General features: G+C 48.1%; 2 protein-coding genes and 1 long non-coding RNA gene across 18 annotated transcripts in view; 1 reads left to right on the forward strand and 2 right to left on the reverse strand.

Annotated features, from left to right (window-relative positions):
- The window catches only part of LOC149125470 (uncharacterized), a 29,717-nt gene extending 24,028 nt beyond the window's left edge, over nt 1-5,689 (reverse strand). The window contains exon 1 of the long non-coding RNA XR_016210470.1: nt 5,395-5,689. This is a non-coding gene — a long non-coding RNA (uncharacterized LOC149125470). The remainder of the gene's footprint in view (nt 1-5,394) is intronic.
- Nucleotides 5,690-6,078: 389 nt separating this feature from the next.
- DEDD (death effector domain containing) lies at nt 6,079-20,138 on the forward strand. Of its 13 annotated transcripts, none has more exons than XM_070077455.2 (7): nt 6,750-6,891; nt 8,680-8,712; nt 12,560-12,642; nt 16,474-16,862; nt 17,187-17,294; nt 17,599-17,745; nt 18,549-20,138. In XM_070077455.2, exons 4-7 carry the CDS (start codon nt 16,538-16,540, stop codon nt 18,923-18,925), a joined length of 957 nt encoding a protein of 318 aa, XP_069933556.1. In that variant the 5' UTR covers nt 6,750-6,891; nt 8,680-8,712; nt 12,560-12,642; nt 16,474-16,537; the 3' UTR covers nt 18,926-20,138. The 13 variants fall into 13 exon arrangements, with proteins under 13 accessions (XP_069933558.1, XP_089155827.1, XP_017201229.1 ...); XM_070077456.2 differs by lacking the exon at nt 6,750-6,891 and adding an exon at nt 6,946-7,051; XM_089299701.1 differs by lacking the exons at nt 6,750-6,891; nt 12,560-12,642 and adding an exon at nt 6,080-6,218.
- Nucleotides 20,044-22,952, reverse strand: NIT1 (nitrilase 1). 4 transcript variants are annotated; one of them, XM_070077453.2, is made up of 7 exons: nt 22,883-22,952; nt 22,192-22,287; nt 21,884-21,944; nt 21,473-21,576; nt 21,133-21,266; nt 20,867-20,992; nt 20,044-20,592 (listed from the first exon to the last, which is right to left on the reverse strand). In XM_070077453.2, exons 1-7 carry the CDS (start codon nt 22,902-22,904, stop codon nt 20,326-20,328), a joined length of 810 nt encoding a protein of 269 aa, XP_069933554.1. In that variant the 5' UTR covers nt 22,905-22,952; the 3' UTR covers nt 20,044-20,325. The 4 variants fall into 4 exon arrangements, with proteins under 4 accessions (XP_069933554.1, XP_008262420.1, XP_002715253.1 ...); XM_008264198.5 differs by having other exon boundaries at nt 21,690-21,944; XM_002715207.6 differs by having other exon boundaries at nt 21,690-21,944; nt 22,852-22,952.
- Nucleotides 22,953-22,983: the final 31 nt, after the last annotated feature.

Consider the following 22,983-nt stretch of genomic DNA (forward strand, 5'->3'; position numbering starts at 1 on the left):
GAGTGGGCTGGGACAGAGCTGGAAATTAGAAACATAATCCAGGTCTCCCTCAGGAGTAGCAGGAACCCAATTACTTGAACCATCACCACTCAAGACACCTAGAGTTTGCATTAGCAGGAAGACAGAGTTAGGAGCTGGGCCAAGGGGAGGCAGGCATCTGAACACCGGCTACAAGATGATGTATAGTTTAAGGCAAGGAGGAATAATTGTCTCGCTATGGCTAACAAAAAAATGCTAAAGTGCTTTAAATATTTTTTCCCATTGATGGAGAAAAAATATTTAAAACACTTTAGCACTTTAAGAGAGTGCAGGAAGATCTCAAGGCTTCCTGTTGAAAGTGAACTCCCAGGGCCCCTCAAACAGAAAACATTCCTCCAAATGGATTGGCTAGCTTTAGGAACAGCTAGCTTGGCCAGGCAACTGTCCTAATGTTTGGAATCTGGAAAATTTAGCTGCTAAGGTCTGGCCCTAGGGTGGAGGAGGCGGAATTCCTTTGGAAGCCCTATCGAAGTTAAATTCCAGCTCTCCCCCTTGGTTTTCATTCTGAGAGGACACTCAGCCATTTTCTCCTAGGCTGCAGTGAGTGGACTGGATACCATACTATGACAAGAGGAGGCAGTACTTAAAAGTGGTTGGGTTAAGTTTGGCAAGGAGAGGTGGGCTCATCAAAAGGAATTACCACTACAGTGTCAAGACTGCTAGGTGTCAGATCACTTTAGGGCATGGATATAAAGGCAGAAAATTATTCTATTTAAAAGATTTATTTTTATTTATTTGACAGGTAGAGTTACAGACAATGAGAGAATGAGAGAGAGAGAGAGAGAGAGAGAGAGAGACAGAGAGAAAGGTCTTCCTTCCACTGATTCACTCCCTAAATGGCTGCAATGGCCGGAGTTGTGCCTATCCAAAGCCAGGAGCCAGGTGCTTCTTCCAGGTCTGCCACATGGGTGCAGGGGCCCAAGCACTTGGGCCATCCTCCCCTGCTTTCCCAGGCCATAGCAGAGAGCTGGATCGGAAGTGGAGCAGCTGGGTCTCGAACCGGCACCCACATGGGATTCCAGCGCATCAGGCCAGGGTGTTAACCCGCTGTGCCAAAGCACCAGCCCTAAGCCACCACTTGCAACCTCAGCATCCCAGATCAAAGCACCACTTTAAGTCCCAGTGGTTTATAATCCAGCTCCTTGGTGATCAGGCTCTGAAACCAGGCTCGGAATGGCCCAAGTGCTTGGGTTCCTTCCACCCACGTGGGAGACCAGGGTGGAGTTCTTGGCTCTTGGCTTCATCCAGGAACAGTCCCAGCCATCAAGGCCATTTGGGGACTGAACTAGCAGATGGAAGATCTGTGTGGCTCTCCCTGACCACCTGCCCTTTCTCTGTCACTGTCAAAAAAAAAAAAGGGGGGGGGGTGCCCAGCGCTGTGGCACAGAGGGTTAAGCTGCTGCCTGCAGTGCCAGAATTTAATACAGGTGCCAGTTCAATTCCTGGCAGCTCCACTTGTGATCCAGCTCCCTGCTAATGTACCTGGGAAAGCAGTGGAAAAAATGGCCTAAGTGCTTGGGCTCCTGTACCCACGTGGGAGACCTGGAAGAAGCACCATGGTTAATGGTTTTGGTCTGGCCCAGCCTTGGCCACTGTGGCCATTTGGAGAGTGAACCAGCTGATGGAGGATCTGTCTCTCCCCGCTTCTCTCTAACTCTGCTTTTCAAAAATAATAAATCATAAAAAAAATAGTAGCATCTGTGTACCTTTCATGGCCTTAAGTGGGCCACGTCCCCATGCCGTATATCATAGGTATCTCTGTCCTGATGACTACTCCTCTAGGAAAATCTAAGCTTTTTCTTTCTGCGAAGAAAATGAGGATGTACAAGAGGTTGTTTAAAAAGGAACAGAAGAGTAAAGCCATCACCCACAACACCAGGATCCCATACCGGTGCCAGTTTGTGTCCTGGCTACCCCACTTCTGATTCAGCTCCCTGCCAAAGAGAGAAGAGGCAGAGAGAGAGGTCTTCCATCAGCTGGTTCACTCCCCAACTGGCTGCAACAGCCAGAGCTGCGCCAATCTGAAGCCAGGAGCTAGGAGCTTCCTCCGGGTCTCCAATGCAGGTGCAAGGGCCCAACGACTAGGGCCATCTTTTACTGATTTCCCAGGCCACAGTGGAAAGCTGGATCAGAAGTGGAGCAGCTGGGTCTTGAACCGGCACCTATATGGGACGCTGGCACTACAGGTGGTGGCTTTACCCATCAGGCCACAGTGCTGGCCCCAGATTTATTTATTTGAAAGGTAGAGTGACAAAGAAAGAAGGAATGGGAGAGAGAAAAAGAGAGACAGAAAGAATCTTCCATTGGGTCACTCCCCAAATGATTGTAATGGTCCAGGTTGGGCCCAGCTGAAGCCAGGAGCCAGGTATTCCATCTGGGTTCCCCATGTGGGTGTCAGGGATCCAAGCACTTGTACCATCATCTGCTGCTTTCCCAGGCACAGTAATAGGCAGCTGGATAGGAAGTAGAGTAGCTGGGACTTGAATTAGCACTGTGATTTGGATGCTAGTTTCACAAGCAGTGGTTTAATCTGCTGTGCCACAATGCTGGCCCTTCACAGTTTATATTTTTGAGTGACACAATTTTACACACATATTCATGGGATAGAGTGTGATGTTTTGATACTTATACACATTGTGTAACTACCAAATTAATCATCATACCCATCACTTCAAACACTTATCATTCTCTATGGTGAGAACATTAAAAATCCTCTTCTGCCTGTTTTGAAATATACATTACTGTTAACTACAGTCAATCTATGGAGCAATGAACAGCGGAATTGTTCCTTTTATTTAACAGTAACACTGAACCCAGGAGGGCAGTATGTTAAGGCAGTATGTTAAGATTGGTGGTACCGCAACTGGCCGGTGTTGACTTTTTACAAATTTCTTTCAAAGATTTGTATTTTATTTATCTGAAATGGCAGAGTGACAGAAAGAGAAACAGATCTTCCACCTGCTGTTTCACTCCTCAAATGGTTGTCAACAGCTAGGACTATGTCAGGCTGAAGCCAGGAGCCAGGAACTCCATCCCAGATTCCCACATAGGTGGGAGGGGCCCAGGTACTTAGGTTATCTGTTGCCTTCCCAGGCTCATTAGCAGGGAGCTGGATTGGACACAGACCAGGTGCGACACAAACCAGCACTCTGATACGGGTTGCTGGCACCACAAATGGCAGCTTAACTTGCTGTGGCAAACCGGCTCCTGGTGATGATTTTAGGATCCACTGAGGGGCCAGCATCGTGGCATAGTGGGTTAAGCTGCTGCCTGCAATGTCCACATCCCATATGAATGCTGGTTTGATACCTGCCTGCTCTACTTCTGCTCCAGCTCCTTGCAAATGTACCTGGGAAAGCAGAGGCAGATGGCCCAAGAGCTTGGGCCCCTGTACCCACATGGAAGACCTGGAGATGCTCCAGGCTCACGGCTTCAACCTGGCAAAGCCCAGGCCATTGAGGTCACTTGGGGAGTAAACCAGCTGATTTTACACCTCTCTTGCTCTGTCTCTTCCTCTAACTCTGCCTTTCAAATAAATAAATCTAAAAAACAAACAAAAGACCCACTGTTAGGCTGGTACTGGCAGCCATGATGTTTAAGGGCAAAACAGCTTGGGTGTGTGTGTTTGATCTAGCAGTTAAGACATCGGTTGCGGCCGGTGCTGCGGCTCACTAGGCTAATCCTCCGCCTTGCGGCGCTGGCACACCGGGTTCTAGTCCTGGTCGGGGTGCCAGATTCTGTCTCGGTTGCCCCTCTTCCAGGCCAGCTCTGCTGTGGCCAGGGAGTGCAGTGGAGGATGGCCCAAGTGCTTGGGCCCTGCACCCCATGGGAGACCAGGAGAAGCACTTGGCTCCTGGCTTCGGATCAGCGCGGTGCGCCAGCCACAGCGGCCACTGGAGAGTGAACCAACGGCAAAGGAAGACCTTTCTCTCTGTCTCTCTCACTGTCCACTCTGCCTGTCAAAAAAAAAAAAAAAAAAAAAAAAAAAAAAAAGACATTGGTTGCAATGTCCACACCCCATGTCAGAGTTTCAGGGCTCAAGTCCTAACTCTGGCTCATGATGCCAGCTTCCTGCTACTGCACACCCTGGGAGGCAGCAGTTGCTCCTAGCCACACACATGTGAGACCTGGGTTGAGTTCCAGTGGCTTTGGCTTGGTCCAGTTGCTGGCATTTGGAAAGTGGAGCAATGGGTAGGAGTTCTGTCCCTCCAACTCTCATTTTTAAAAAGAAAAAACATGGTTCCAAAGGGGTAGGGGGCATAGGGTGGAATTGCCTAGATACTTGGGGAAGACCCCTGTAGCTCACTTCCAAGAAAGCTGGATGCGGAGCCAAGGCCGGGCCCCTTTCTTGTCACTTGCCTCTGGGGAAATCTGACACTTTTGACAGCTTCATCTCTCTTAAAACATTTTCTTCCCTTTGATACTGTGATAATTATCTCCCAGTTTCTGTTCCTCCTCACTGACTCTTATTTTTCAAAGATCTTACAAGGGCTCTTGCACTTGTGCCTTAACCACTGGGATTCCCCAGAGTACTCTTCTTAGCCCTTTGCTGTTCTCTGGGGAGCTTATCCAGATCTGTGGCTTCAAGCACTGAAATATTGATATATCAGAGTGCCTGGAATATTTATCACTTGGTTTTTTTAAAGAGTAGTTTTCTATAAAACTAATTCATGTACACAGTAAAGACAAAGTCAAGCAGTAAAGATGGATCTAAAATGGAAAGTTAAAGTCTAATCAATCCCAGGCCCACTGTTCATAGTAATTTTTACTTCTTTAAAAAATACTTAGTTATTTGAAAGAGTTATACAGAGGGAGGGAGAGACAGAGAGAGAGATCTTCCATCTGCTGGTTCACTCCCACATGGCCACAACGGACAGGGCTGGGCCAGGCTGAAGCCAGGAGCTTCTTCCCTGACTCCCACATAGGTGACAGGGGTCCAAACACTTGGTCCACTTTCTGCCACTTTTCCCAGTCCATCAGCAGAGAGCTGGATCAGAACTGGAGAAGCCAGACATGAACATGCCAGCGTCACAGGTTGCAGCTTAACCTGCTAAGCTTGCACTTTTTTTCTCTCACTTACTGTGTATCTCTCCTAAAATTTAGATCTGTATATTTAACTGTCATCATTAGGACCTCTCTATCTAGCTGTCTCAGATACCTAAAACTTTTCTTTTCTTAGAATCTTATTACTTAACTTTCTTTTCCAGAGTCAACATCATGAAAAAACATTTACTTACACCTTTCCAGTTCAATCGAGTTTCTACCCCACCATATCTATGAAACAGTTTTCTCCAAATTCACTAAGTGACCTTTTTGTTGCAAAACCCAACGGACACATATGAGTCTACATCTTACCTGATCTCTCGACACATCTAACACTTTGGCCAGTTTCTTTGATAACTTCTTCCGGGTTTTCTTCTTGTCTTTCTGTTTGTTCCTTCTCAGGATTCTTTTTTTCAGTTTCCTTCCTTCCTTCCCTCATCCCATTACTCAAATGCAAGTATTCACTGTCCACCATTATACCCATTTCCATGGCTTCAACACCCATCTATATGAACACCTGAAACCGTTTGGGTTCTCAATTCAGATTAACTAATACCCAACTGTCTAATGCATATTTTACAGGTGCTTAAAACTCATTCCCACCCCCCTCAAAAAAAAAAAAAAAAAAAAGAAAAAAGAAAAAAAGAAAGAAAGAAAAGAAAGAAATCGGCATCATTATTCCTCAGTGGCCCAAGTCAGGACACTCATACTCCCTAATGCAACCGACTGTCCCCATTGTCACTCCCCCTTCTGCACGACAGAGCACCATCTCTAGCCCAGATGACAGTTTCGCAGTTGTTTTATCTTCCCTCTTTGTTCCTTGCAACACAGCCCTCATTCTACAACCAGTAATCTTCCTAAAAAAAATGTAAATATAATTGTTCACACCTGTGCGAAAACCCTTCAAAGCCTCTTCATTGCCCTGAAGGGTAAAACCAATTAATTTACAGGGCCTTTCGTAACACGGTCCCTCCCTCTCTCACAGGCCTCATCTATTACCTTTCTTTGACCACACCAGGCTGTTGGCAGCTCCGGAACGTACCTGCGCCGCCACCCGCTTCCGCCCGCCCCAATTCCCAACAGTCCTCCACGACTCAGCTCAGGCGACACTTCCTACAGGAAGCGGAGCTCAAAAGGTAAATGCCGAAAGAATGAAGTCCACGACAGGATCCGAGCAGCACTCTCTGCTCCGGATCCGGGTTTACGGGACGTCCGGGTGACCTGGAAGCTCGGAGCAAAGGTCAAATGCAGCTCCTGATCCTTCACCCACGTTTGCGAGGCAATCCGACCCCCGTGCTATTCCGCCCTCACGCGTCATGGCTGCTCGGCCCAGTCTTTCAAAGGGTCTCTAAGTTGCCACCAGCCAACTCTGGCGCCACCAGTGTTCCCACACGCCAAGAATGCTATCTTCTCCCAGCCCCTACTACCGCCCCGAGGCCGCCGTCAGGAATAAAACCTGCGTTGCCAGTTTGCCCCAAAGCAAGATGGCTGCCAGTCTCTATGCTCTTCTCTCAAAGTGAAGCTATCCGCTCCTCGCTTAATGCCGCTGCCAGGCTGCCCTCACCTAGTATGGCTGCCCCGGCTCATGCCTCACTATGGTCTCGAAGCCGCCGCTAACCGGCCTGGTTCCGGGAGGCGCTGTTCAGGATGCAACCACCCCCGCCCGCTGTCCCCTCCCCCACGCCCGCGGTGGTGGCGGCGGCGGCGGCGGCAGCGGCGGCGGCTGGAGCCCGGATGCGGCGCCGTGAGACAGGCCCGGGAGAGCGGCGCGGATGGATCCAACATGGCGGCGCCGAGCCTGAGCCGAGAGTGAGGCGGCGGGGCGGCCGGAGTGGGGAGGGGGAGTCGAGCGGGACGGGGCGGGGCCGGGCGGGGCCGCAAAGGGCTTGGGGAAGGAAAGTGGAGGGGGAGGCGGTGGCGACGTCCAGCCTGAGAACCTCCAGAGAGGGAGGTGACGGGACGCTGCGAGGTGGGGGAGGGGAGCAGCCGAGGGGGGCGTGCAGGGGAGATGGCAACTGTGGGAGAGGGCAGGGGTCGAGGCGGCGGAGTAGGGGCACGGGGAGGGGCGTAAACAAGGGCCGAGACTGGGCCCGGCTGGGGGGATTAGGGAGGCCGAGGAGGGGGAGTGGGGCTGCCATCCGGCCGGATCGACGGGGTAGGAGCCGGGTGGGGGGAGAGGCCGAGGGTGGCAAGGGACAGGGGGCTTGTGGCGTGAGGTTGCAGGCAGGGCTGGACCCTTGGGAAGGCTGTTGTGGGGAGGCGGGGAAGGTGAGACTTGGACTTCAGACATTTATGGGGATAGGTTTTGAAAGTGTTAAATTGGAGGTGGGAGGGGGAAGGGCCTAGGGGGAGAATTTGGGTGGAAGAGAAGAGGGAGGTTTGGGGGAATGGAGAGTGTCGGTGTGGCGAGGTAATGGAGAAAGTGAGAGACTGGGAGGAAAGTTTGGGAGGAAGGGGAATGGGGTGGGAGAGAGGACCGTGGAGCTGCACGGGTGATAGAGGTTCGGGGTTTCCCCTTCCCCTTCCACTGTGGAAAGGGAGAGCAGAGTTAAGCAGCATCAGTTGGAGCGAATTGTGATGGCCAGGCCCTTAGCTTTCATAGGGTGGGAAGGGCAGAAGGGACTGGTCATGTGGGTTTGGAGGATTGGGGTTGAATGAGGCTTCAACTAGGTTTGCTTACCAAAAGGCTCCCCCAGCTAACTGCTGTCTTGTTTTTCCTAGTTAGGAAAAGAAGGGAAAATGGGGAAGCTTGTGTCAGAGTGTGGAGGAGTAAAGGACTTTGCTAGTTTTCAGCAATTAGCAATCCAAGAATGGGGCAACAGACATGGTTAGGACCAAGCGCTGTCTGCCAAGGTGGAGGCTCTGAAAATCCCGAGAGGGCAACAGAAAAGACAGGCTTGCATTTAGGCAGGCCAGGCTAATTAAATGAGTACTTTAGTTTCCAGACCCTTCTTTTGCGGTTTCAGTGCTAGGATGAGGGGGCAAAATGCATGTACAGAAAAATAAATTAAAAAAAAAAAGATTCTCTGGTGAAATGTGGCCGTGTGAGTGGATGCTTCCTTAGCAGATATTTTGTCTTCATTGCATGCTAGTTAAGGAAAGGTTGAAGATACAATTTGGAAGATAGTTCTGGTCTGATAAGTGATGGGAAGAAAATGCCTACTTTGGCTGTAACCATATTCCTTCCAGTTTTCTCTAAAGATGAAAGTCAACATTAATATTGTAACAAAACAGGTGGAATAGGAATTGAGGGACATGAGAAAGTATCAGAAGGTCATTGGTTTTCTCGGTAATTTTGGACTTGGGACGCTTCTTGCCATGAGCCAGTAAGACTGGAAATTTGTGAAGATGGTATTATTCTGTGAGTTGATTAGTGGAGAGTTAGGGAAGTGTGGGAATTTTGTTGTAGTTGAGTTCTCTAGCTTGGAATGGATCATTTCAACCAAAATAGCTTTATGTTTGACTGTATTTTTGCAACTGAGATTGACCAACTCTCTGGGCCTTTGAGGTTTCAAAATAAAGCTTGAAAATTGACTCTCTTCTCCCCCTTACTTGCTTTTGTTTTTGTTTTGCTGCTGGCTTTGAAACTTGTGCTAGGAAGAGACCTGGGAAATTAAGTTTCTTGAAGAGGTAAGTCTGGAACTTTTTATTGTTTTCAAACAATGGAAGCAAATGGAAATGACATGAGAAATATATTGGGGTTGAGCCCAGTAATGGGGTAGATGCCAGGGAAAATGAGTTTTTTACTCATGCAACTGAATGAGTAAGGTCTGTTGGAATCACTACCTCTTTAGGTAACTGGAGATGATAGGAGGGAAAAGAAGGGGAAACTAGGTGCTTTGGAACAAGACATCAGCTTTGGTTTGTTACTGTCAACTGTGTATTCTAATACATTGTCAGCTAAATGTTGCCCTTGGAGGGTTGCTAAGGTACCTTTCTTCCTTGGGAAGTCTTTTCTTCTACCTTACTCTTTTCCACTTGTTTAGAGTCCTGCAATCTTCTTGTTGAAAACATACTATGTAATTCTGACTTCAGATATCTAGTTACATTTCTCTTGTCCCACCAGCAAGAAAATTGTTTTTTTTTTTTATTAATGAGAAAGGAAGTTTTTCATGTACGCTTAGCTATCTTTAAGACTTTCCATGTAGTTTTCACTATAAGACATAACTCTTTACAGATTTTTATTTGAAAGGGGAGTGGGAGAGGGAGGGAGGCAGAGATCTTTTCGTTCACTGGGTCACTCCCCAAGTGCCTGCAACAGCAAGGGCTAGGCCAGGCCAAAGCCAAAAAGGCAGGACCTCAATTGGAGCCTCCTACATGGGTGACAGGGACCCAAACACTTGGCCATCATCTGTTGTCTCACAAGTGCACCAGATGCATTAGCAGGAAACTGGATTGGAAGCGGTGTAGCAGGGACTGGAACTGGCGCTCTGATATGGGATGCAGCCATCCCCAGTGGTAACTTAATCTGCTGTGCCACAGTGTGTACCCCAAGACTTCACTTTTTTTGTTGTCATTAAGTTTTTCTGTGTGACTTTCCTTTAAGGACTTCTGAGAGATATCTGTGGGTCTCCCATGGATATACAGGTATCACTCATGCTAAGAAAAATCTAGTTTTCATTTCAAGAAGTCATCATTGTTTCTTCCACATGGCTTTCCTCTAAGGGTTTTGGAGAGAGCCACGTAGCCTAGAAAGTACAGATGTTATCCGAGGTTGAGACGAAACTAGACTGCTTGTAAGTGGAAACCCAGTGGAGAATGACCAATTGGGAGGGAATCCTGTAGATTCATATGTACTGTTATTTGGTGCTTGAATGACTTTGACCTCCCAAAGGAGGGGGAAAATCAAAAAACTGGAACTCCAGAAAGTACAGCAGTTCATCAGAATCAAGAATTATTCTTGGGAAATTTGGGGGACTGATGTAGAGCCAGATCAGCCTTGTTTGCTGGAATGTTTGTCTCTTCATATCTGGCAGTGTTTCAAATACTGAGACTTGAGTTCTAATTTTGTGTTTAGAAGGGTATATTCTCCTCACCTCTTGGATACTTTCTTATAGGCTCTTACGGGATCTGTGTACATATACCTTTTCAAAGATTTATTTATTTGAAAGAGTGGTGTGTGTGTGTGTGTGTGTGTGTGTGTGTTGGGGGAGGGAGGAGATCTTGTATTTCTGCTGGTTCACTCTCCAAATGCCTGTAACAGTTGGGGGCTGAAGCCAGGAGCGCCATCAAGATCTCCCATGTAGATGTACTTGAGCCCTCATCTGCCTCCTAAGCATGTTAGCATGAAGATGCATGGGAAACAGTAGCTGGAACTCAAACCAGGGACTCCAATATGGGGTGTGGGCGTCCCAAGCATTGGTTTAATTTGCTGCGCCACAGTGCCTGCCCCAAGGTCTGTATATTTTAAGTTAAGCTCCTTTGCCTCATTGCTATAGGATGCTGAATATATATTTTGGTTTAAGAGGAAGTTGGTTACCTTATTTTCATGCTAAAGTTAGATAGACTCCTGGAACCCCCATTTGGGTTGCTGAATGAGTGAACTCACCATACTAGATGGTAATTAAGTGGGAGGGCTGCCTATAAGGCTGCATGCCTGCCTCCTGACATTTCTCCCAAGGACATAGCCTTGGAAACCTAGACTTCAGTGTTTTGCTTCAATGAATAAGCGGTGTCAGCCTGCTTAGCCACCTAGCAAGGAAGGGTTTGCTGCTGGTGTAGTTTCAGGACTTTAAAGATGGCCTTGGGGTTTGAGAGCAGGATCCTTTATGTCTTGCAGAGGGTGGTGTTTCTCTTATCCTCCCAGGACTCCAGATCGCATGCTAGGGGCATGCATGCTTGGGGCAGAGGAGAATGCAGCCTTCTCATCCACTGTTTACCTGAATGGCAACAGCAGGTGGTAGTGGAGTCAGGGTTGGAGTGGGGTGAAACTCTTTAGTGCTAGCTGGACTTAAGAGTTAAATGAGTGAGCCTGTGTCTGACTGGTCTTTCTATTCATCTGGAGTATTAGTTAATGGGTTGGGGTTGGAGGGACCAGATAGCTTCCTTCTCAGATCTAGTGGAAAATGATGTGCATTCTTTTGACCCTTCATCACACTTTGCGTAGAATAGTTTCCTGTCCCTTGCATTATTGACATTTTGGTTCAGATAATTCTGTGTTATGGGGGAACTGTTCTGTGCATTATATAATGTTTAGCAGCATCCCATCTATGACCTTATTACATGCTGGTAGCAAACCCCCTCCCCCAAGCATGATATGAGAAATGTCTTCAAACATTGCCACATGCTCCCTGGGGGACAAATTGGCTCTTGATTGAGAACAACTGACCTAGAAGCTCTAATAATTCCTAGTCCCTAGGATGATCCAGCCTAGGATCTAGTACTTAAAGGTAGCTATCATTTTTGTCCCTCTCTCTCAAATGTAGGGAATTAACCCCAGGGGACTGAGGCCTGTGATAGAATTGCATTTATTGGTGCATAATTAGGGCCTTCTCCATATTTGCCTCATTTTCCAGTGACAAGGTGTATGGGGACAATATTTTTTCGTTTCCTGATGTTTAAGGACTCTGAATTAGGGAGCTCTTGAGTAGCCTGTTTTTCTGATTGGTTCGATGTAAAGCCTGCCCATCTGTTTTCTCTGGGATCCTCATAGTCAACAGCTGGCTAAGGGAACAGGTGGGATAGGGAAGCAGTTGCAGGGGCCCTAGGGGGCTCAGCATTTCTCATGTTGTCTGCTGTGAGCAAGCAGCTAATTTCCTTCAGCACCTTCATGTGTACCTCGTGACAGCAGCAGGTGAAACAGGAGAGGAAATGACAAAGCCAGGCTATAGTGAATAGCTGTTTTCTCAGCTGTTTCCCATGCTTTGGACAGGGCATAGGCTCTCAAAACCTTATGGATTATATTTCCTTGCCACCTGTTAGAACTTGTGATTGGGGTTAAGTGATTCCTCCCCTTTTCTTGAGAGGGTAAGTCTGTACATCCGTCTTGGGTTTGTTGAGGAACAAAGGACCAGGTCCTACTTGTTCTTCAGCTTTTCTAAGTCTCCATCAGCTTGGCTCTTCTGAAATAGCTTATTTTATTCTCTTTCTTAGCTTAGCCTCAGTTTCTTAGTATATAAAATGGGTAGAGTACCCTTATTGTGAATAGGGTAATGGGGTGTGAGAGCTTATTATGCACAGTGCAGAGGACGCTATGGCTAGCCAGAATATATGTTATGTGTTTTTTAATGGAGTCCTTTCATAGATTTCATGGGTTTTTTTCTTATTTGGGATTGCTTGTGGTGATCTTTTGGAGATTAGGTTCAGTTAAACAACAAGTTGATCCTATAGTATGCCAGGCTGTGTCCATTTCTAGACACTAGGGATATAAATATGAATGTGATTTCGTCCTCATGAGTTGTGTGGGAGCTAATGGGATAATAAATACACAAATAATTTTAGTACATGGGGGTAAGTGGTATGAAGGAAATATGCACAGTGTTCCAGAAGAGCACAACCTATCCCAGCATGGGGGTGTAGAGAGTGCATTTTGAAGATGGCATCTGAGCTGACTCTTAAAGGGTGAGTAGGAGTTAGCCATCTGAAAAGGGGTGGTGATGGGGGTATGGAATAGAAAGGGGAGAGGGGCACTCAGGTAGAGGGACTAGCCAGAAGAAGGGTGTAGAAGAATGAATTGCATGATGTATGTGAATTATAAATAAAATGATCATGTAGATGATAAAATGGATAATGTTAGAAAATAAAAAGCAGGATGTGGCCGGCACCGTGGCTCACCAGGCTAATCCTCCGCCTTGCGTCGCCGGCACACCGGGTTCTAGTCCCGGTCGGGGCGCTGGATTCTGTCCCAGTTGCTCCTCTTCCAGGCCAGCTCTCTGCTGTGGCCAGGGAGTGCAGTGGAGGATGGCCCAAGTACTTGGGCCCTGCACCCCATGGGAGACCAGGAAAAGCACCTGGCTCCTGCCATCGGATCAGCGCGGTGCGCTGGCCGCGGCGGCCATTGGAAGGTGAACCAACAGCAAAGGAAGACCTTTCTCTCTCTCTCTCTCACTATCCACTCTGCCTGTCAAAAAAAAAAAAAAAAAAAAAAGGCAAGCAGGATGTGGTGGGAGAGAAGGTTAGAAAGATAGGCCTGATCTTGGAAGACTTTGTGTGCTGTTAAGGATTTGGATGTTCTTATAGGTTAGGATATAGGTCATTTTTTTTTTTTAAAGATTTATTTTTTAGGGACTGGTACTGTGGCATAGTAAGTTACATGGCATTCCATATGGGTGCTGGTTTGAGTCCTGGCTGCTGCTAATGTGCCTGAGAAAGCAGTGGAGAATGGCCCAAGTCCTTAGGGAAAAAAAGGTTTATGTTTTAAAGGCAGAGTTACAGAGGGGTATCTTCCCAAATGGTCACAGCAGCCAGAGCTAGGCCAGAACAAAGCCAGGAGTCTGGAGTTTCCCCTGGGTCTCCCATGTGGTTGCAGGAGCCCAAGTACTTGGGCCATTTCCTGCTGCTTTCCCAGGCACATTAGCAGGGAGATGGATTGGAAATAAAGCACTAGAGTCTCAAACTGGGGCACATATGGGATACCAGCATTAAAGGCAGAGGCTTAACATGCTGTGCCACAACACTGGTCCCTTTAGACAGGTTTTAGATAGGAAAGTGATGAGTTGTGCTTTTTTATTTAAAATGAAAAAGTTTTTTTTTAAAAGATTTAAAAGAGTTACACAGAGAGGAGAGAGGGGAGAGGGAGAGGGTGAGGGTCTGCCATCCATTGGTTCACTCCGCAGTTGGCTGCAATGGCCAGAGCTGTGTTGATCTGAAGCCAAGAGTTTCTTCCAGGTCTCCCAGGTGGATGCAGTGGCCCAAGGAATTGGGCCATCTTCCACTGCTTTCCCAGGCCATAGCAGGGAGCTGGATGGGAAGTGGAGCAGCCGAGACTTGAACCAGTGCCCATATGGGATGCTGGCACTGCAGGTGGTGGCTTCACCCGCTACACCACAGCACTGGCCCCAAAAAAGATTTTTTAAAATTGTATTTGAAAGGCAGAATGACAGAATTGGAGAGAGAGGAAAGGGTGCTCCATTCACTGGCTCCCTCCCCAAATGGCCACAACAACCAAGGCTGAACTAGGCCAAATCAGGAGCTTGGAACTCCATTCAGGTCTCCCATATGGGTGGCAGGGATTTAAGGACTGGAGCCATCCTCCACTGCTTTCCCAGGTGCATTAGCAGAGGGTTGCATTAGAAGCAGAGCAGCCAAGATTTGAACCACCTCTGATGGGATGCCAGCATCATGGGCAGCAGCTTAACCTGCTGCTCTACAACACCAGCCCCCAGCTGTGCATTTTAAACCACTAACTCAACTAGATGTAGGTACTAGATTTAGGTGAGTCAAGATTGGTGTTAGGGGCAGCCATTTGGCCTAGTGTTTATAATATAGACACTGCATGAGATGCCTGCATCTCATTGGAATGATAGGATTTGAGTCCTGGCTCTGCTCCTGATTCCAGCTTCCTGCTGATATGCACTCTGGGAGGCAGGGAATGATGGCTCAAGTACTTGGATTCCTACCACCCAAATGGGAAACCTGGATTGAGTTCCAGGCTTCTGGCTTAGGCCTGACCCATCCCCAGCTGTTGTAAACATAGGCGATCTCTCTGCCTTGCAAAAAAAATAAGTAAATAGGATTTTATTTATTTATTTGAGAGGCAGAGTTACAGACAAAGGGAGAGACAGTAAGAAAGGTCTTCTATTCACTGATTCACTCCCCAAATGACTGCAATGGCTAGAGCTGGGCCGATCCAAAGCCAGGAGCTTCTTTCTGGGTCTCTCATGGGTGCAGGGTCCCACATATTTGGGTCATCTTTCACAGCTTTCCCAGACCATTAGCAAGGAGCTGGATTGGAAGAGGAGTAGCTGGGGCACAAACTGGCACCCTCATGGGATGCCGGTGCCGCAGGTGGAGGCTTAGCCTACTGCTCCATGGCGCTGGCCCCTTAGTAAATATTTTAAAATAGCATCAACAGGGATTTATAATTGGTAAGTGATTGGAGGTTGTGGTCAGAGGGTAAAATAGTATTATGTTCCAGGGCAGGAATTATGAGTGCCTATTATGGAGGTAAAAGTTGTTGAATGGTGGAAGAACTTTGTGAATTTATGCTGAATTATATAAAGAATGTAGGACTGTGATTGGACATTGACAGGGGATTAGTAAATGATATCCCTGAGGAAAGGTTAGAAGTTGGGATATCCAGTTGGTGTGAAGATCAAGGGCGTGCAAATGCCATAGAATTATAAGAATGCTCAATGTAGGAATGTAATGTTGATTTTTAATTCATCAGTTTTGGTGCATACTGTTGGTTAATCCTAGCAGTTAGGCTGTTGGGCTTGTTTGGATTGTAAGAAAAACGAGCCTTGGTTTGTGGAGAGATGAGTCTGGGTCACAGAGGTCAAGGATGCTTCTATCTTTGAAATCTCAACGTTTACAAAATGATTTGGCATGTTATTTCTCACTAGAGTCTTAACTCTGAGAAGTGACTTCTTTCATCTCTGTTTTATAGATGAGGGCACTGAGACTTTGAAGTTAAGTGCCTTGCTTAAGGTCATTGATACACAGCTTGTTAATGATACACTCAGAATTTAAACTAGTTCTAACTCTAAAGATACTTAGTTTCCCTATTGTCAGTCCCAAGGTTCATCTGAAGCAGCTTCCATATTACAGTTGAGAGTGAATTTTTAAAAAATATTTATTTATTATTATTATTTGAAAGTCAGAGTTAGAGAGAGGTCTTCCTTCTGTTGGTTCAACTCCTGCAACGGCTGGAGCTAGGCTGATCTGAAGCCAGGAGTTAGGAGCTTCTTCCAGTCTGCCATGCGGGTGCAGAGACCCAAGAACTTGGACCATGTTGTACTGCTTTCCCAGGCCATTCCAGAGAGCTGGATCGGAAGAGGAGCAGCCAGGACTAGAACCGGCGCCCACATGGGATGCTGGCGCTTCAGGCCAGGGCGTTAACCCACTGTGCCACAGCGCTGGCCCCTGCTCTACTTCCAATCCATCTCCCTACTAATGAGCCTTGGAAAGCAGCAGAAGATGGCCCAGGTGCTTGGGCACCTGCATCCATGTGGGAGACCTGGGTTCCTGCCACCCATATGAGAGACCTTGACTGAGTTCCTAGCCCTGGCTTTGGCTTGGTCCAGTCCCAGCTGTTGCAAACATTTGAGGATTGAACTAGCAAATGGGGATGCTCTCTCTGCCTCTCCAAATAACAATAATGATAATAATAATGAAAAGACATGTGTAGCGTTACTGTACTGTGTCAGGCATTGTGCTAGGCACTGGGAATACAGGAATGGGTGAGACTCATTTCTGTCATGTGGCTCATAGATTGTTTCCTTGTCCTTACAGTTCAGTGGGGATTACAGCTGCTGCGCAGGGATTCTGGAAAGCATTGCGTACCTGAGCCCCCAGCATGGCGGGCCTAAAGCGGAGAGCAAGCCAGGTGTGGCCAGAAGAGCATGGTGAGCAGGAGCACGGGCTGTATAGCCTGCACCGCATGTTTGACATCGTGGGTACCCACCTGACACACAGAGACGTGCGTGTGCTTTCCTTCCTCTTCGTGGATGTCATTGATGACCACGAGCGTGGACTCATCCGAAATGGACGTGATTTCTTATTGGCACTGGAACGCCAGGGCCGCTGTGATGAGAGTAACTTTCGTCAGGTGCTGCAGCTGCTGCGCATCATCACTCGCCATGACCTGCTGCCCTACGTCACCCTCAAGAGGAGACGGGCTGGTGAGGGTGCCCCGGGGGCTGGGACCACTGGAATCAGGGAAGCGGTGTGGGAGGCCAGGAGTGAGCAGCGTAGTAATCCAAAGGGGAAGAGGCGTTGAGCCTGGCAAGCGCCTGGAAGAGTGAAGTTACAAGATCCTCACTCACGGGGCCGGCGCTGTGGCACAGCGGGTTAACGCCCTGGCCTGAAGCACTGGCGTCCCATATGGGCGCTGGTTCTAGTCCTGGCTGTTGTCTTCCGATTCGGTCCTCACTCACAAGAGTGAGGTTTGGACTGGGAGAAGAGAAGGGTGTCTCTTTTCTGAATGACTCCTCCTTCCTCTACAGTGTGCCCTGATCTTGTAGACAAGTATCTGGAAGAGACATCAATTCGCTACGTGACCCCCAGAGCCCTCAGTGACCCAGAACCGAGGCCTCCCCAGCCCCCTAAAACAGGTGAGAAGATAGAAACTCCCTCAAACTTCCCTAATCAAATAGGAGGACTCTACCGTCACATTGCTGGTTTTGCCGGCCTAATGGAGGGATGCTATCCTCCACCCGTCCCGTGAATCACGAGGTGAAGAGTTAATACTTCACGTAGGCTCTGTGTTGGCTCTAACTTTGTATCCTCCTCTCAGGTCACGTTGTTGACACTGTTTTTAGTGATAAGTCTAAATGTCTCCTTCCTCAATCCAAGAGAAGTGTTTTGGATTTCTGCGTTTGCCCGACTGTGTTTTCTTCCCTTTTACCTTCTGGCCAGTGCCTCCCCACTATCCTGTGGTGTGCTGCCCCACTTCCGGTCCTCAGATGTGTAGCAAGCGGCCAGCTCGAGGGAGAGCCACACTTGGGAGCCAGCGGAAACGTCGGAAGTCAGTGACACCAGATCCCAAGGAAAAGCAGACGTGTGGTAAGAAAATTTTAAAGGTTCCAGAGATGGAATAAGACTTGTGGGGAAATATAAAGAAGTGCTTGGATACTGGGCAATTTATAATATTCAGTGCAAACCTCACTTTGACTACTATAGCAAAGTGAAGTTGAATGGTTAATTCTCTCATGGAAGAACTCTTTATCTTAGGGAAGGATACATTTAAACTCTTTTTAGTTGAACATTTGATCAAAAGGGTGCCATTATGCCATCCTTATTGTAAGGCAAACCAAGTCTAGATAGAGATTTAAAATTAACTTCTATGCCTGTTAATTAGGAAAATTATCTCCTATGAGCAAGGTGCTGCTTGTGATAGGAATAATGCTGACTTGAGCATATTCCACTGCAGGGAACCTCCTGCAATCAGGCAACAATTTCAGAGGCACAGAGTCCTCTGGAAAAAATTAGTCCTGGGGTGGCACAGTGGTTTAAGCTGCTGCTTGGGACACCTGCTTCATCTTGGAGCACATTTTGAGTCCCAGCTGCTCTGCTTCTGATCCAGCTTCCTGCTATAATGTGCCTGAGAAGTAGTAGATGACTACCAGCTGTAGTTCCTGGCGCCAGCCTGGTCCAGTTCAGCTGTTGCCGGCATTTGGAGAATGAACCAGTGGATGGAAGATCTCCTCTCTCCTTCACTCTTTGTCACTCTCCCTTTCAAATAGATAAATTAAAAAAAGAACTAGTCCAGTGTAAGAGAGACTGTCAGGTGGTTTCCAACTTTGCTACTCTTTTTTGCTTTTCAAACTTCGATTGTAACCTCCTCTGCTCTGTATCTTGTCTCCTAGACATCAGACTGCGGGTTCGGGCTGAATACTGCCAGCACGAGACTGCTCTACAGGGCAACGTCTTCTCTAACAAGCAGGACCCACTTGAGCGCCAGTTTGAGCGCTTTAACCAGGCGAACACCATCCTCAAGTCCCGGGACCTGGGCTCCATCATCTGTGACATCAAGTTCTCTGAGCTCACCTACCTCGACGCATTCTGGCGCGACTATATCAATGGCTCGTTACTAGAGGCACTTAAAGGTGTCTTTATCACAGACTCCCTCAAGCAAGCTGTGGGCCATGAAGCCATCAAGCTGCTGGTGAATGTGGATGAGGAGGACTATGAGCTGGGCCGACAGAAACTCCTGAGGAACTTGATGCTGCAGGCACTGCCCTGACAGTCTTCCCACTTCTCACCCTGGTGGGCGCTGCTCCCACCACCCACCTCTGCAGCTTACATACTGTTCTGGGGTTTGTTCTCTACCCTTCCAACCAATCGCACCCCTGCCTTTTTTTTTTTTTTTTTTTTAAAGGAAAAGACAAAGGAAAGTGGAAGTGGTGTTCCCCACCCTCCCTGCACCCATGTGCCTGGGCTTCCCATTTGTTTCCCATTTCCACTTACCCTCTAACATGTGTCTCTACAGCCACCTTACCACTGAGCCGAATGACAAGTGTATAAGGAGAAGCAAAGTCTATAGAACATAGTCTTTGTGAGGGACTGAAGTGAACACTGCTTTTGGGTGCACTGAGGGGTTATCAATACTTCTGGCTTTATGAGGGCTCTTAAATTTTGTCTGAAAAACCAAAGGGCTGTAAGAGAGCTATGTGGAAGGTGGGACTCTGAAGTGTATTTTGGAAATTAATCACCTCCCTCTTCCAAATTACAGAATTTTTAAAAAAACAAGCTGTGGCCCTTTCCACTGTCTCCTGGCCTCTGGTGCTGCTCCTCTCTGCCTTCTTTCCTCCATTCCATGGCTTGAAACTTCTGCCTGGTGTGGCTTCTTCCTTTTTCCCACTTTGTCAAACCTTCAAGGCGGTAATAGATAAAACTAGTCACCCCTCCCACTGTGATGTGTGTGTGTGGGGGGGAGGGTGTGTTTGCATGCCCTCCCACACACACACCCACAGAATAGATGGAGAAGAGGTTGTTGATTAAAATACACTCCCCCTAAAAAGGGGAAGGGGGAGTGTGACACTTCCCTTTCATGTTCAAGTGAAAATAAATAATGTACCCTGTAGCCCTTTTCCCCTTTGCTTTCTTCTGGCTTGGGCAAAGGGCATCATAGGTGAAAGTGAAAAAATTCAGTTATCAACTTCTTTTTCCTTTGCCTTCCTGTACCCCTACTCCCACTCCCATACTTGGGAGAATAGGGCCGGGACATGCACTGAGTGTTGCACTTTTATTTAGGTAGGGAGGCATGTTGAATGAGCCAGGAGGCCTAGAATTGGAGACTAGTCCAGCTGGTACTATACCACCTCCCTTTCCAGCTCCCAAAGGAGATGTCCAGACACAGACTTTGTGATGATTATATATTTTTTTTCAATGCCAGTGCTGCTCAGCCCTCAGCATAACTTCAGTTTTCATGAAATAAACAGTGACTATATATAAAATTCCATCTTTCTGAAACTGGAATCTGAGCTCAGAAGAAAGTTTTCTTTCCCAAGAACCCGAGCCTATGTTCCATAGAGAGTGAAGTTTCTCCAAGTGAGGGGAGCTGCGCCTGGGTCCTGCCTACAAGTCACAGCTGCACCAGCTCACAATGGGGGAGGGGGTCTCAACTCACAGAAGTCAAAAGTCTTAAGACAGTGGGTGACCCAGATTGCCATAGAGGTCAGGCCTGCGGTGCTGGAATACAGGCAGGTGTTGGCGTAACTGTCGCAGATAGTTCAGGTCAATTCGGGCAAGGCAGAGGCCTGGCCCCTCTGAGCAGCGGGCCACCACTGTTCCCCAGGGATCTACAACCATGCTGTGGCCATAACTTGCTCTCTTCTCATGGTGGCGTCCACACTGTGCTGCTGCCACTACGTAGCACTGGGTTTCAATGGCACGGGCCCGCAGCAACACCTGGGGATGAGAAAATGTGTTTTCACTTAAGTATATACGATAGTGGATGGAGAAATAATAGCAGATGGGCATTTCAGGCTAATCTACCTATTGTGACCATGCTGGTATTCCCTAGGAATGTTACTTTGTTATCTACAACATAGGAGAGATGACAGTTTGGGAGAATGAATTTTCCCATTAGGCAAGAAGGGGAAGAAAATCTGAACTGGTGGGGCTAAGAGGGTAGAATGAGGTTAAGAGAAAGCCTTTATGTTTGGAAGAGGTGTTCTCTTACCTCCCAGTGGGCTGGACCTGTAACAGATCCAAAAGCTGAAGGGTAGGTAAGTATTTCTGCTCCGGCTTGAGCCAATGCCAGAGAGAGTTCAGGGAATCTCATGTCATAGCAGATAGCCAGACCAATCTGGAATGAAAAACAGCTTGCCTAAGCCCCCTTTCCCATTGATCACAGCATCCAGTTTTACCCGTTATCACACTCCTTAGAGCTTTCTGTACTCCTGATTCCCCTCCCTCTTTTTCCTCCCTCACCCTCACCGCTCCCACCTTGCCTGCTGGTGTGCTGACAGGTGACTCAAGACTGGGCCCAGGCAAGGTAGAGTTGCTTTCACGCATAGGTCCCTGCCCTGGAATCTCTACATCACACAGATGCGTCTTCCTGTAAGTGGCCACTACTGATCCTAGAGTGAGAGGGAAAAGGAATACTTGCTGCTAGTGCTCAGCTTTGCTCCTTTCTCAAGGAGGAGAGTTTATAGGCTAGGAAGAGAAGGACAAATACCCCTAAAATGTACCAAGGAGATACAGTTGAGAAGACAGAATTGTGAAGAATCTAAGTTGAGGAAGAAGAACCTGGGAAGAGGCAGGCTAAAGGATTACGAAGTCTCACCCTTGCTGTCGAGAAGCACATGACAATTGTAGATTTTCTGAGTCTGCTCCCAGTCTTGGCCACGCTCATGGAAACCACCCAAGGACAGCCAGAGTCCACATTCCCTGGGAGGAGGGGACACTGAACTCTTTTCAAGGCTCTACTGTCACAGCTGCCAAACCAGAGACACTGGCCCAAAAAAGATTCTACCTCTCCCTCCTCCCCCTTTCCCTGATACCTGGCAAGCTGGGTATATGCTCCCAAAAGGTCCCCACCCAGTGGCTCAGATAGGCGTAGCGTCTCTGCAGGGTCCCGTGCAACGAAGTCAAATGCCTCAGGCAGGAAAGCAAGGCAAGCACCCAGTCTGGCAGCCTCTCGAACCAGCTCAGCACACGTTTTAAAGTTCTGTTGCTTGTCTGGTGTTGATGTTACCTGGCACACAGCCACCAGGGGCAGTTCCCAGGAGGAAGAGGAGTTAGCCATGGCTCTGGACCTGTGAATGCCACAGGCAGGATTGTCAGATTTCCTAGCATGGGGAAACCCAAGTTTAATAAGCGGCTCAAATGAGCAGGCAGGGAAGGCTGGACTTCGTTTTGACTCTGCTCTTACAGTCCACGGTGATCCAGGGTTCACAGATCCAGTGTTCTTTGGATGGTTGATACCTGAGTCCCACCATCCATTTAACAAACACTGAGCATCTACTATATGGCAGGCACCAAGGACACAACAAAATATGTTACCTGGGCAGAGCACAAAGTACTGAGGGTCGAGGTGTCCGGAGTCCAGGGCACAGAAAGGACAGGAGCTGGTGAGGAGGCCTGCTGATGAAGCCCAGCCTGAGGAAGATGAGAAATCAGGACACCTAACCCTGCCCTCAGAGAAGACATTTCTAGGATTCTGTCTTCACCTTCACACTGTGAAGCTCAAACAGGGCCCTTCCATTAAAAACTAACACCCCAGTCCTTAAAACACTCTCCACTGCAAGTTCTATGGGCGACGGGGGAAGCTCAAAGGTGGAGGGTGGGGGAAGGGGCTGGCTCCGTGCCTGACTGGCTCAGCTCCCAGAGATCTCACATTAAGCTGAAGCCCTTTGGTCTGCCAAGCGTTTCCTCAGTTCAGAAGTCATCTCGGGGAAACTTCCTTGGTTTTTCTAAGCCTCTCTTCTTGGCTGCGCACTTGCACAGCTTTAGTAATTCAAAGCATATTTCCCTCCCCACAGCGGCATCTCTTAAGAGAAGCATACCCTCCCTCGTAGCCCACCACCCCGAAGTGGGGAGAGGGCACAAGGAACCCAGATCTCAACCCGCGCCCCCTCCCCGCTCGAGTTAGCCCATCTTTCCCGCCTCTCCCAGGGGCAGCATCTCTGTTGCATAGGTAAAAGCACCCTAGGTGGGATTCACCGCGGCCGGCGACTTAGGGAGTAGGTCCTACATGAAGATACAGCCAAAACCATTCGCAGGGTCGGATCCGTAGAGCTGCCTGGAGTCAGCGGCGCCGCGGCGAGGGGGCGGTAACTCCCAGCCCGGATGTGA

The sequence above is a fragment of the Oryctolagus cuniculus genome, chromosome 7 (assembly GCF_051225735.1).
Source record: "Oryctolagus cuniculus isolate XC-2025 breed Fujian yellow rabbit chromosome 7, ASM5122573v1, whole genome shotgun sequence".
In the NCBI taxonomy this organism is placed as follows: domain Eukaryota; kingdom Metazoa; phylum Chordata; class Mammalia; order Lagomorpha; family Leporidae; genus Oryctolagus; species Oryctolagus cuniculus.